The following is a 14889-nucleotide window of genomic DNA, read 5'->3' on the forward strand; positions in this document are numbered from 1 at the left end:
AAAGAAATTATAGAGTAATAATTTTTATTCAAATATTTTCAATTTGATAGCGCTCATATCTTAAAGGCGTTTGTTAGTTTTTCAGTGTTTCATAATTGCGCTTCAAAGTTGCGACGTATTTTGAATGTCCAATTTCCGTACAGACAGGTTAGTTGTAAATTGAAGTGTGACCGTTTTGAATAAAACAGGGCGTGACGGACAATTTTGTTTATGGCAAACCCTATCATTATAAATAGATCTTTTTTTAAAGAAGCTGTCAAAAAGCTAACTAAATTCACACCTTTTTCTTTTGTTTATTTTCAATAGAGAAACGATTGTTAGTATATAAGGACAATAAAACCGATGATCGTAGTTGCGACATGTGTGAAATTGATTTTTAATGATTCTTATTTCGTTCTTTTTATTCATGTAAACTGATTTCTTTGTTTAGGCGTAATCACCCCTTTCTTTAGAAAATTATACATTCTGAAACAAATATCACTCCAAAATCAATTTTTTTATAGAAAATTTCTCCCTTAATACTGTATATATTTTCCATGTGCCAATTTCATTGAAATTTGTACTTAGATATTCTTTGAAAAATAAACCCGTGAAATATGAAGAAAATAACCTTTGAAAAAATACTTTTCGGAAAATCTGCGAAATTTCTAAAAAAATTGAAGCTCCTTATTCAATTAAAATTTATAACGGTGTGAAACCTAAGTTCTTACTATGTATTTCAAATCTCCTTAAGGTCTTGGGAATTTTCATATTTACTACGATCCAATTGGAAAATACATATGTCACTTATGAGGGCGTTATAAAAAGGAGTGGTATATTGAAGCATGTAATAAAATCTTCTTTTCTTAATTGACAGATGCACTAATAGATGAGGTCCCAAGGAGAACGATAATATGCTTACTTTTTATTTCGACTCACAGTATTGATTTTCCTCAAAGTTTTACTCCAGTAAGTAAGTCAATGACCGCAGTTGGAGGTGACCCGGAGGCTCCTCCTTCGATAGTTATCTACCAAAAGGTAGGGGAAGGCACCACTCTTTTTCCCTGGATTTCTCCACTTACCCTTGATCCTTCTCTTAACCCTTAGACTCCATGAGACGCGTTTTCGCGTCCTGAAACAGCCAAAATACCAAGTCCCAAAGGTTGGGTCCCAGGTCCCTAGGACTTGATTTAAAGGGGCATAAACCGAATGCTTTTTGAAAGAGTACAAAATTACCATTCCAATGGTACCAAAACGAGTGTCTAAATCAAAAGCTACAAGCTTTTACGCCATTTTGAATTTTCAAGTTTTAAAAAAAAAATCATTGAAATTTTTCAACTTTTTCAAAACTACTGCGCGCTCAAAGGGTTAACTAAATTTTTTAAAATTTTTTTTGAAGACTCCAAACTGCTCAAAATGACTGAAAATGACAAATAGGAGTGATTTGAAGTTGTTTTGACCATAAAAAATTTTTATCAGGGGTCTCATTAACCCTTAGACTCCATGAGACGCGTTTTCGCGTCCTGAAACAGCCAAAATACCAAGTCCCAAAGGTTGGGTCCCAGGTCCCTAGGACTTGATTTAAAGGGGCATAAACCGAATGCTTTTTGAAAGAGTACAAAATTACCATTCCAATGGTACCAAAACGAGTGTCTAAATCAAAAGCTACAAGCTTTTACGCCATTTTGAATTTTCAAGTTTTAAAAAAAAAATCATTGAAATTTTTCAACTTTTTCAAAACTACTGCGCGCTCAAAGGGTTAATTGCTGAGCATCAAGCAGATGAGGCATCAAGTACCATTTTGGGAATTTTTGGTATGAAACGGCTGAGGGTTGAACCCACAACCTTGCGCACCGTAGCCGGATGCTCTACTACTGTAAAAACCACCCGTAAAATGTATTTTCCCATGTCCTACACCTAAAAATATTTCTCCTATTTTTCATATTTCTCTCTCTTATCCTGAAAAGAACCCTAATATAGACCAGTAGCTCTTTGGGCAGATAAGTAATCACTCTACTTCTTCGAGTTGATTAGCCCAGCTGGCACACAACGTTGTTTTAACTTTCATATAACGTTATATGGACGTTGTGAACGTTAGATAAACGTTGAAACAACGTTGTGTGCCAGCTGGGGACATTATATCGGCGTCATCGAGCTTAAAGCCGGAAGAGCTAAAGGAGAATCTTTGAGCTTTCTAGGCAAGGCTTTAAATCAAGGCAAAAAAAGATTTTCAAAATTTTACACTCTTAGAGTGCACTTTTTCTCATTTTGCTCATCTCGACCCTCATCTCGCACTTTGGGGTCTTGAAAAAGAGACCCAGAATCATCGAGTTAGATAACTTCGAGTTGGGAATTTTCGAGTTACCTTGATTATGACGTCGGTAAAGCGCAAATAATAACGGCACTCGACTCTAACTCGATTTCAATTTGTTTTAAAAAGATTTTGAGTTAAAATTAACTTGAATTTTCTTTTTCACAAACAGATTTTTGAGTTCACTATCTCAGTTTTTTTTCACAATATCTTTTTTTTCGAGTTAGCTAACTCGGATATTATTTTTCTTGCATCATGGAAATTCTTAACTTTTTTTGGAAAATCATTCTAAAAATTCTTACAGAATTCTTAGGTTAGGATCCTAATTCAGACTAGATATAACATTTGTTAAATCTACATGTACATACGTCTCAAGTATAAAATGGTATTTTTATGAAAGTGAGCCTTACTTGGGGGCAATTGGCAATTTATAATTGAAAACGCTCTAAAAATGGCATTCTTAGCTTGAGCAACCAAATTCCATAATGGTGATATTTTTAGCATTATTCTTAATGTTTGGCCATTTTCATCATGGAGATTCTTATAAAGTGTACCATTCTTATAAAAAAGGCGTGTATGCAAAAAAAATTTAGATGCATGCTATTAATCGTATTCTTTTAGTATTCGAACTAATTTTGACCCGTTAAATTGACATATTTGTACTCAAATAACAATGAAAAGCCAAAATAAGGTTCCAATTCACGTTCCCTAAGTGGCCCTCGTTTCTAGATTATTTGATAAACGCCCCCTCTTTTAAAACATTTAAAATTCAAAAAATTTAATATACGCCCAGGGCGTTTATTCGAAGTAATATCACATTTCAGCAAAACCAGTTTCTGTAATTGTATCACTTTGGAGCCCATTTTCAAATTAAGAAATAAATTGTCTGAAATAATATTGATTAGTATTTTTGCTGCACATAATGATAAATAATACTTGATACGTCATAAGTAGCCCCAAGACCCCAGTCTATGCTGACAAATAAGAAGGAGGTAACCATGCCAACTCAATGACTTGACAGTTTACTCATTAAACTTTCAAATCATTTCAAAAAATATTATGGAAGAGCGGAAAAAAAAAACAATCAAATTTATTCATTATTTATTTTTGATGAATGAATTTTGATTGAAAAAGAAGAAAATGGAAGAAAAATCAATCAATGAAAATGGATTTAACAAAATCACAACATATTTGAATTCAAGAATCAAGAATAGGTTATAGAAACTCTGACAACCATACCCATCAATCATTTATACACGTTTTTTTTATGAGAACAAACTATATAAGAACAAAAGGTATCGATGTCCAAAATATTTAAGAACAAGTTAAGAACATTTCGTTATGGACTTTGCGGACTCTAACGCACCCAATTCTTTAGGAAATAGAATAAAAAAGACTCACAATATGGGGAAAATAAGAACATTTTAAGAACATTTTCAGGCTTAAAACTCGAAGCTTTGATAACATCCGAAAACTTTAAGAATTTCGGATGTTCTTATAAAAGAGTGTATAATGAGCTGTTCTTTCTCACTCCCTTTTGGCTGAAAAGAAACCCAAATGTTACTAAGTGACAAAAATAGTCTGAAAACATACGAAACTACTTAACAACAGTATAGTTCGTTCACTACACAAACAGAACATTTTTCACTTTTTAAGATTTTTGGTTTACGAAGAACTATTTCTTCTTTGGGTGATTGGAAAGTGATGTTTGCATCGAAATTTAAATGGCAGTAAATGACACACACGAAGAACATCAATCGTGTAAAAATGCAATCCGTTGTTGAAACACCAGCATCTTACTTCAACAATTCTTCAACTATTAATCTATCAAATGGAGAAATAGTCAATTACGATGATTTCGATAATTATACAATGCACTCTATCCAACAAAAGATCATCGAAAATTCAACGAATAACGCCGTACCCAGTAAACCATCTCAGAGTGAGAATCCGAGTGAAAAACGTCCTTTGAGGATAGCACGACAGAATACTGACATGGATGCAAAAGACAGCAACGGCCAACCCTTCAGAGCACGATCGAACCGATACAACCACGTCAAAAGTCGAGTAGATTCTAATCTCCAGAATCTAAACATAAGAAGTAGATCATTCATCAAAAAACAAGATAATGAACAAAGAAAACAAGACACTGAACTAAATAATTCTTCACCATCAATTATTGGACCACCACCACCACCGAAAGGTTATCCCAAAGAAAAGGAATCACGCGTCCAAACCGGTGTAGTTTGGCGAAAAACGATGATAGTACCAAATAATAATAATAACCGGAGTATGTCAGCTTCACCGAACGTTCAACACACTTCACCAAAAGATCCTTCAAACCTTCCAATACCAAGTGATTCATTACCATATCGATCAAGATCTGCTTCCACCAATGATGCACCAACGTCATCACTTCTACCGACAGACTTTACGACGTACGTCAACAAATCAACGACATTGATTGACTCCAATAAAGGAGTTAACGATAGTATACGTCTTTATCGTTCTTACTTAAGTAAAAAACGAACCAAACTTCCAGATGATGATAGCTTCGAGAATAAGATCAAGGAATATGAAGATGAGAAAGTTTTCACTCACACTTTCATACCAACTAACAGTAGACCACCAATGCCCTCTTTAACAAAACATCAGCAACAACAATATAACCAAACGACTAGTCAACCTCTTATCCAACCTATCCCACCCATTCAAAATAGAGGATTTCCTCCTAGCAGACCGATATCAGAACATTTCACTTCATCTACTGATCGAAGAATCAAGCCCATATTCTTCGGTGATGACAGTAATGAGTTGCCGAAAATTCAAAATAGAAGACCTGCATCTGAATATCACCAACACGAACGGTACTATCATCAAGACAATCCAATGAATGGTTACCATCAACAGAACGCTGCAAGACTCAGTTTCTCATTCCCAGATCCTAAACCACGTTCACAAATCATGGTATCTGAGAATTTACAACAGAACTATAAAGATACTTTTGATTATCTCAATAAAGATTATCTTAAAGACAACGAGAGAAGATTGTCGCATAGTTTGGATAGTGTTCAAAAGAAAGTTGATTTATCTAATTCATTGAGTCGTCAAGCAAGTATGGTATTAGAGAGACTGCAACTACAACAAAAACAGCGAGAACAAGAGCAAAGAACCAGGGAACAACTTTTACAACAGGAGCAAATGAAGAGAGAACAACAGGAACAACAAAAAAGAGAACAGCTCTTACAGCAGCAAAAATTAAAGGATGAAGAAGATAAACGACAGAGACGATTACACGACGCTCAACAAAATCTGAAAGAACAAAAACTATCAGAACATCAACGAATCGAAGAACAATATCGTCTTTACGAAGAACAGAAGCAGAGGGAGAAAGAACAGCTACAACAAAAACAAATGAAAATGTTAGAACAACAAAAAGCTCGAGAAGAAGATCAAAGACAAAAACAAAAGCTTTTAAACGAAGAGCAACAGCATAAAGAACAACAAATAAAACTGGAAGATCAATATAGGTTATACGAACAACAAAGAACATTAAAGGAACAAGAACACCAGCAAAAACAAAAACTACAAGAATACAATAGAACATTGCAGGACCAACGGATACATCAACAAAAAGCTTTCGATCCAAGTGAAAACATACTTAGAAAAGCTGAATTAAGTTTAGCTGAGAATATACGTTTTCTACAGCAACTTCAAACTCAAGCACTACCGCCAATATCAAAGTCTGCCAATAGTCAAGTTAAAGAGAATCCGCCTAATTCAAACTGGTCTTTACCAGATACGAGCAACAACAATCTGAATACAATACAACCTGTGACGACAAAGAAATCAGCATTGAAAAAGACATCTAATTATTCTAGTTCAGTGCCTTACTTGAACTATGCAAATTCCTTTTTTAACAATCATATTGATCAAGGCTCATCATCTAAAAAGAAGAAGAAATCAGTACAAATTGCATTAGAACGAAATAGAATGCATTTTTATACGCCAGATTTCTAGTAGTTCATTCATTTATGTAGTATACTGAACAACACTTTGAGTAATTTGAAAGAAATTGTGAATATTTTAGTTTTATATATTAATTTTCTTCCAAAAAATTTTTTATTGACAATAAAGAATATACCCAGAATCCTATAATAACAAACTTGGCATAAGTGATACTTTTATTCAGAAATTAAAAAAGGTGCATAGGTTCAAAGACGGTCAAAATTGACTGAAAAAAGATAATGTTTTTTTGAACTTTATAAGAATGTACTGTTTACTCTCACTTACTTATTCGAACTCGAACAAGGAAAATTATTAGTTCGAATTACGGAATTATTCGCATTATTAAAAACATTCAACGAAAGTATCAATTGAGGCTATTAAAGGGACACATTAAAAAAGACCTTCTTTCAAAGCTTCTCCTTTTAAAATCCTCCTAGTCTAAATATAGGTAACAACGTATTTATAGTAACAAAAGTTGAAAAAAGTTGAATAGTTTTATTTTGCATTTAAAATCTTATTCAAACTGAACTTAGATTGTGCAATAAAATTAATCCTAATTAAGAAATTTTTCAATATGCGTTGACCCTTTTTATTTCATAAAGCTTTTTAAAATATATCTTTTATAGAAAATTGCAATTCAAAAATTTACAGAACAGAAAAAAAATTATCATTATATTATAATAAGTTAGAAAATTGATTTAAAAAATATTTTTTAGAAATAATATGAAAATGTTAACAAAATCTTTAAAAAAATAACTGAAATTTTAAAAAGATAAGCGTTTATCTACTATACTTGTTTTAAAAACCTCTATTTGTTAACAAAAATAATTTTCAGATGTATTACTTCTTTACGGCTAAAATATCACCCTGGATAAACGTTTTTTTTATTAGAACCCAGTTTATAAGAACATTGAAGCAAAATTTGTCGAAAAATTAAGAACATCGTAAGAACATGCCCAGCCTCAGTTTGGAAAAAAATGACAAGAAACTGCAATTTTTTCCCCTTTTCAAGCAGTTTTAACCAAATTTAGGGATGGATTTTCTTAAAATCGAGAGTCAAATATTGTCCAAATTTTACCAATTTTAAGTGCTCTTTATTTTGCATGATTTGTCGATTTAGAGTAGTCTGAAAAAATTAAGAACGCATTTAAGAACATTTTAGGTTGAAAATTGCTGAAAGAATAAGCACATCCAGGCTCAGCCAAAATTTAGGTGTTTTAATAAAAAAAAGAAGTGTATTAAGGGGTGCTTACAAGGCACTGGGTTTCAGTTTATCAGGATAAATATGTCGGTTTCATAGTTTTATCCATAGTGTAAATATTTTATTGGGTTCAATTAGGATAAATTGTAGTCCAGACTTATTTTAATATGGTCTGACGTGGTGTGACTACAATCCAAAATAAAAAGTGAAATAATTATATTCTTTAGATTAAATAGTTTACCGGCTTTTCCAAATACGGCCTGGGGTTAATCATTATCAAGAACGTCCCCTTCTCACAGACCCACTGGGACCCCTTCCCACTGGATAAATTTGCCAAAATATCGTCCCCGGTGGATAATTATACTCCAATTTATGTCCCCACTGAAAAATCTCAAATAAACCAATCCTCACTGGAAAATGTAATGATATTTTCCCCGTCCCCAATAAATTTTTAGAGTTGAAAACAATGAAATATAATTCTCCAGTCATAGAAAATATGGAAATATCAGTCCCCATCAGTTTTCAGTCTATTACTTTTACCCCCAACTGGCTGAAAATATCCTACCGGGTCTGTGAGAAGGGGGTGTTTGAGAATTGATGAAGGTAGACCTTTTCATAAATTACGTCACGAGCAACGCTCCATTTCAAAATATTGCCATGGAAATAATATGATTCCTAGAAAAAGTTCCTAAGAAGTCAATTCTATTTATTCAAGCAACATTTTAAAGGGATTTAATCACCTTTAGGTAATGGTTTCAAAACGAAGTCGTTGCACTGCAGTATTGTAATATAAAGCAAACTCTATCACTGAAGATAGTGCGTAGCCAATTCAAACTGATTTTAGAGGAAGTTTTTAAATATTTGCAGTGTAAAAAGTCCAATCTTGTATTAACCAAACGAAGAGAAAAATAAGTGATCTCATATTAGATTGATTTCTCGCTCAAGAAACTTTTCTCTGAGTCATTCATTTCTCGTGGAAAGGCTGGTGACAATACGTAGTCATCTTCTTTATGCTCTATATCTTCTTTAATAACTCTTTCAGCCTTTTATGTTTTCGGAGTTTATTTAAAATGTTTAGTTGAAAGAATTAAACAATAGCTTGATCATAACCCCATAAGAATCCTTGTCAGCTAACTACATTGGCTTTAATAACTCATCCTTCAGTTATACTGCAATCGATGCGAAAGAAGAAACATAAGGTGACCTTAAGGGAGCTAATTTTTGCGGAAACTAATTTTCGCCGGCACTAATTTTTGCGTTTTTGGGTTTCTACTGCGAAAATTAGTTTAGCAAAATGCAATTTTTACTAAAAATTCTTAATAAAAATTCTCAAAAACCCCTAGAAATTTCAAACAATTTCGGCAAATAGGGGATGTAAACCGCGAAAATTAGTTCCCATAAGGTAATTAGCCTGTTTTACAGCATCCACTTTTCTCACCCGACTCTTCTTCCAAATTCGGTGATTTCTTTTTCCGACTTTTCCGACTTTTCCTTTTCAATTTCACAGAATTCTTTTTGGTGATGTCATCAGAAGATTGAGATAAGGACTGGTTTACACGGAGACCGGCGTGATGTTGCTGTTGAATGGTAGTTGAAAAATGTGGCGGAAAATCTTTCAAAGGTGTATTATAAAATAAAGTCTCCCCAAGTGATTGGAATATAGTTTCAACGGTATCCATTTCTAATTCACTCTTAGCTGATGTCTCCCAAAATGGTAACCCATGGAGACTAGCCAAAGCTTTGACGTCTGTCTCGCTGACCTGTCTATCAGCATGTAAATCACACTTGTTTCCGATGATTAACTGAGGTACTTTTTGTGAATTCGTAATGACGTTGCAACGAAACTCTTCAATCCATTTTTCAATGTTCTCAAAAGATGCTTTACGTGTGACGTCATAAACGAAAATAACGGCGTGGACGTTCCGGTAATAGTGCGGTACCATGCTGTGTCGAAATCGTTCTTGTCCCGCGGAATCCCATAATTGCAACTGAATTTATAAATCAAAATTATTAAATATATTAAATAAAAATAAATTAAAGATCTTATATGATTATATGAGATGTCAATATTCCAAAGCTCATATACCTTGTAGGGGAAAATGACGTGGGGAAACTTCAACGGGGAAACATTATGTCATCTCAAAATATTTCGGTCACTTTTCCGGGAGCAAAATTTCAAATGTTATCAATTTTCGAGGACTGATTTTGAAAAGAGTGTTTCTATCTAGAGCTATGGAACCTTAATTTTTTGGTATAAGCAGGTATTTTGATAAAAAGAGCCTAACAAGGACAATAAATGTTAGGATAGATTTTGCTCAGGGATTAGACCTGGTTGGTTGGGAATAAATATTTTTGGGAAATACTTTGTTGAATGATGAAATATTAGGGGAATTGTCAACAGGGAAAACTTCGTCAAACCCTTAAAGTTTCGTAATCCCCCCTGCAAAATTTTTCCGCTAGATCATTTTTTCTCAATATAACTAGCTGCTGAGGCAGTAAATCTTTTTTAAATCTAAAGTTGACACTTTCAGTTTTATTTTACACAGTTGCACCAGATGTAAAAAAACATTTGAATTACTGGGCAACAATAAAATGAACAGATAACAAAGTTTTGAGATTGGTTTTTGAAAATAAACAGCTGTAGCTTTTCTTTAAATACCTTTACTTTTTCTTCACCGAACTTGATGAGTTTTTCTTTGAAATCGACACCTATCGTTGCTTCTGTTCTTGAGGGGAAAGTTCCAGCAGCTGCCCGCAGAGTTAAGCACGTTTTACCCACGTTGGAATCTCCTGCAAAAGAAAGTGTACATGGTATTACAAGGATTAATATAATAAAGATGACCTTGATGAACTTGATCATTGGAATATTAAAGAAATCACTGCAAAGATTCAGCATCCATTAGAAGATAATCTCGGTTTGGATTTCACTTAAAAAGAACTTTAAAACACCAAAAAAAACACGGAAACGTTACTTTTTTATAACGATACCCATCCAGGCTCAAACCCTTGTAATAAGATGGGCAATAAGAACTTCTAATGCTTCTTATTAGAATTTCTCATTGAAATGCTTGTATTTCTAAATAAATAACCTTGACATAGTTAGACGTCAGACTTATTTTTAAATTAAAATTTGGGAGGTAATTTTCAAGATACTATCTTTCAGCTTCATACTCTCAATTCGCACGTTGTATGCATGCTGATTAGTAGCCGCCGACCTGATTGACCTTCCCCCGGGAGAATCTATGTGAAAAGGAGGAACTTGCTACACTGCTGCACTAAATTGAATGTGCACGAGACAAAAAGATCAATTCAAAATTCAAGTAGAAAATGGACAAATTTTGTACAAAATATCTACACCTTGCATCTATTTTATATACCGGTGACCTAAGAAAAACTGTGGATACTTTTAGATATGATTATATTATTAGTTCGAAATGTTATAATATTTAGAAAGTAGATATCCTAACTCAAAGTTTTAGGTACAGTATTACTTTTTCGATTTGACCCACGAGTAACAAATAAAAGAGCTTTTAAAAGAGACAATACTAAGGATGGTATCAAATTTCATGCAATACATTAGAAAAAAGCTTGACTTATTTATGAGATTTATTTGAAAAAGATCTTCCCCGGTAGAAATATAGCACATTTTTAAAATTCCATCAAAAGTTTCATATACAGATCGCAATGTTGAAAATCAGCGAATATATACTTATCTGAAACTAGCTAATTGAAATTTTCAATCTTTTTCTCAATTACCGTAAAGTGGGTCTAATATCGACATCCCTTGTCTAATTCCGACACCCTTCTTTAGAGACAGGAATAATATGAAAGCTTGAATCACTGATTGAAAAAGGATTATTCCTTTCTGACCACTAAGCAAGGAAAAACAGTTTCAACCTTTCTATCAATTTCAGCTGATAAAAAGGGTGTCGGAATTAGAGGAGGGATGTCAACATTAGACCAAGTTACGGTAGTTCAATTCATTATATACTTCAATCATTTTCACTTTCAAAAACCTGACCCTAACATGCCAGGCCCAGTAGGGCATGGGTCATGTTTGGGACTTTTTCAAGTTTAAAATCACCAATAGACCTTTTTGCCCCTCCATCCGCCATATTGAATTGTATGCAAAAATTATGGTGGCCGAATTGCCGTGGTGAAATTCCCTTAGAAAGTATGCAAAACATATGCAAAAAGAAAGTATATTAATATAAAACGTACATATGCATAATTGGCATTATGTTAAAGTGTAATCTTGTAGAAGAAAGATTAAAATTTGCTTCTCTTGAAAACTAAAAATAATTATATTCGCTCATCTCTTAGAACAAGCACTTCAAAAACATTAAACATAAACTCAAGCTGAAAAATCACCCGCTAAGGTAAAAAAATAATATTTGGCTGACGGTAAATTATTCTCCTAGGAATAGAACAGCCAAATGATCAAATCAAACATTGTGACGTCATAATTTAATATTTCTTTATAAAAAGATGCATTGTTGTCTTTTTAATCTTTGTTTAAATTTGCATATGTTTTGCATATTTTCCAACTAAATCCAGCCACGGCTTTTTCGTTCCTATATTTTTGCATACAATTCAAGATGGCGGATCGAAAGGTGAAAAGGTCTATTGGCCCAGAGTGAGTGACCCGCGAGAAAGTTGTTTGGGTGCCCATTAGACCAGACCCAATCAATCGAACTTGTCGAACCAATCGAACAATCGAACTAAAGTCTGTCCTGATATAATTGGCAGTGGAGACAAGAATGCCTGTAACTTTTGATAGTCAAATATAATTATGAAAATTTTTTTTGCTTGTTTTAGAGAATTAAAAGCGCTATATTTGAATGTATTTTTGGTTGAAAAATTCGCGATTTTTAGCGGTTTAATTTGCGATTGTAAAAATTGAGCTTTTTTTCTACTTATGCTATAACGTTCATTTTTACACCAGTGGTAGTTCAACCTTAGGTTAAGAAGTTTCTTAAATTTCAAGGCGAACAGAAAAGTCCTTCGGAAGATATGGGACCCGAAACACCCCTTTTTCTGTGAAATATCAAATCTTCAACTTATTACTAAAAACGGGGGTTATGTTATCTTTTTTGAACAGTGCAATTAAAAGTTGGAAAGTGTTAAGTGTTGGTGCGTTGGTATTATTGGTATCATTGATTATTTCGAAACGAAGTGAAATCATATGCAGTATAATTGTTTTTATTGAAAGGATAAGCATAAACTTATATTACCTTTGTTATTTTTAAGTCATTAAAGAACTTTGCTAATTCCCAAAACACTAAACACAGTTTGGCTATGAGGTCATTAAAGAGATTGTAAAATGTGTTATGATCGAAAAACTGTTTCATCAATCATATCACTACCCCCGTTTTGAGTAATAAGTTGGAGATGTGATATTTCACAGAAAAGTGCTACCAAGGGGTATTTCGGGTCCCATATCTTCCAAAGGACTCTTTTGTTTACCTTGAAATTTAACAAACTTCTTGACCTAAGGTTGATCTACCACTGGTGTAAAAATGAAAGTTATAGCATAAGTAGAAAAAAAGCTCAATTTTTACAATCGCAAATTAAACCGCTAAAAATCGCGAATTTTTCAACCAAAAATACATTCAAATATAGCGCTTTTGATTCTCTAAAACAAGCAAAAAAAATTTTCATAATTATATTTGATTATCAAAAGTAACAGGCATTCTTGTTTCCACTGCCAATTATATCTGGACAGACTTTAGTCAAACTCCATCGAGCATTTAAAATTCGATTAAAAAAATTAATGGAACCTAATTGAACACTCACAATTTTTGAAGCAATAGCAGTTTGATTAGTTCGGTCAGTAAAAAGTTCGATTAGTTCAATGATATTAAATCCTCATATCTTCCCTCGCTTGCAAAAGCTTTGTCCTGGCACGCGAATGACATTTCGACAGTTCCCCGGACTTAACAGCTTGACGTTTATTGTACCTGGATATTTGTCTATCCGGAATAAAGTCTGTAGCCCCTTTGTTGCGATTTCGCACGCTGCTGAGTGGCGGAATACTACGCCCCAACAAACCGCCTCTGGAGCTAAAAGGATACAGGAAAAGTGTATAATCCATTATCGGAAGTAATTTCCCGATTTACATTCAAAATTTGGCTTTGACAGTTCCATCAATATGCCAAAAACATTTTGTTCAACCACCTTCACTTCAAGATAGGCCACCAAAGAATGAACTTCCTTTTATAGGATGAAGCATATTCATGTGGCTTTCAGCCTTGCACTCCATCGCAGAAGGCTAATCAATTTTAATGACTTTTTTGACTAATAACAAGTTAAAAAATTTTAATTTTTTTATATACGAGTATATTAAAAAGGCAAGCATTCAAATAATACCGTAAGTTGGTCTAATGTCGACACCCTTTTTCTAATTTCGACATCCTTCTTTACAGATAGGAATAATAGGAAGGTCGGGATTGCTGATGAAAACTATTTTATTTTCCCTTGCTTAGCTGTCAGATTGAAAAAATCTTTTATCTATCAGTGATCCCGACCTTCTAATAATTTCTATCTTTAAAGAAGGGAGTCGAAATTAGAAGAGGAATGTTGACATTAGACCAACTTACGGTAAAGGTTTGAAATTTTTCTCTTTCTCTTAGGCTCTTTTCGAAAATCTATGTTTTGTTACTGCCGCACGCATAAGGCCCGACCTCCCTAATTAAAGTAATTCGAACACTCACAATATTTTAAAAAATCTTACAGTTTGATTAATTTTTTTAATCGAACTTTAATCGTTCGATATGGAGTTTGATTAGTTCGATTGTTCGATTGGTTCGACAAGTTCGATTGATCGGGTCTGGATAAAGATGCTGAGCCATGTATCCCAGTTTTTATTTCTGTACTACTAATTGCTAATGGATGTCAAAGGATATTGTGGTGTTGGCTGATGCGAGATTCCCCTTCTCTTAAAAAAAAGTACAAAGACGTTACAAAGGTACACCACTACAATCTGACAATCTGACAATAAATAAATAATAAAAAAGAGACAAAAACTATCCTCACTCACCAATTATTATCACTTTGAAGGTTCTTACAGCAATCTTTTTTTCGATTTCATCTTGTGACATAACTGCTTTCTTCTTTATATCGATTTTGAATCTCAATTACATTGTTAAACATAAGAAACCAGAATAATACCAAAGATTTTCATACGTTTACGTGATTTTGTGGTGAAGATTGGTCAAGATTTTCCGCCATATTTGTTTCGACTACTTTCACTTTCGGAAAAGAAGGATTTTTATCTAAAAAACGCCTGTTAACGCCCGAAAAGAAAGGCGGAACACTGCAAGATGTTGTTATTTACATTACCCATGTAATTTGTAAAAGCTTTATGTTTTCCTTTTAATTGAAATACAGA

General features: G+C 33.4%; 2 protein-coding genes across 2 annotated transcripts; one reads left to right on the forward strand and one right to left on the reverse strand.

Annotated features, from left to right (window-relative positions):
* Window positions 1-3886: 3886 nt before the first annotated feature.
* LOC136808183 (transcription factor SPT20 homolog) lies at window positions 3887-6448 on the forward strand. The gene has a single exon (XM_067064722.1). The coding sequence runs from the start codon at window positions 4025-4027 to the stop codon at window positions 6308-6310; it is 2286 nt and encodes a 761-aa protein (XP_066920823.1). The 5' UTR covers window positions 3887-4024; the 3' UTR covers window positions 6311-6448.
* A 162-nt stretch (window positions 6449-6610) lies between these two features.
* On the reverse strand, window positions 6611-14758 carry LOC136808184 (putative Ras-related protein Rab-33). Its single transcript, XM_067064723.1, has 3 exons — window positions 14539-14758; window positions 10159-10289; window positions 6611-9487 (listed from the first exon to the last, which is right to left on the reverse strand). Exons 1-3 carry the CDS (start codon window positions 14597-14599, stop codon window positions 8906-8908), a joined length of 774 nt encoding a protein of 257 aa, XP_066920824.1. The 5' UTR covers window positions 14600-14758; the 3' UTR covers window positions 6611-8905.
* Between the last annotated feature and the right edge of the window lie 131 nt (window positions 14759-14889).

Source organism: Clytia hemisphaerica, unplaced genomic scaffold (assembly GCF_902728285.1).
Source record: "Clytia hemisphaerica strain Z4C2 unplaced genomic scaffold, Clytia hemisphaerica genome assembly, whole genome shotgun sequence".
NCBI classification, from domain to species: Eukaryota; Metazoa; Cnidaria; class Hydrozoa; order Leptothecata; family Clytiidae; genus Clytia; species Clytia hemisphaerica.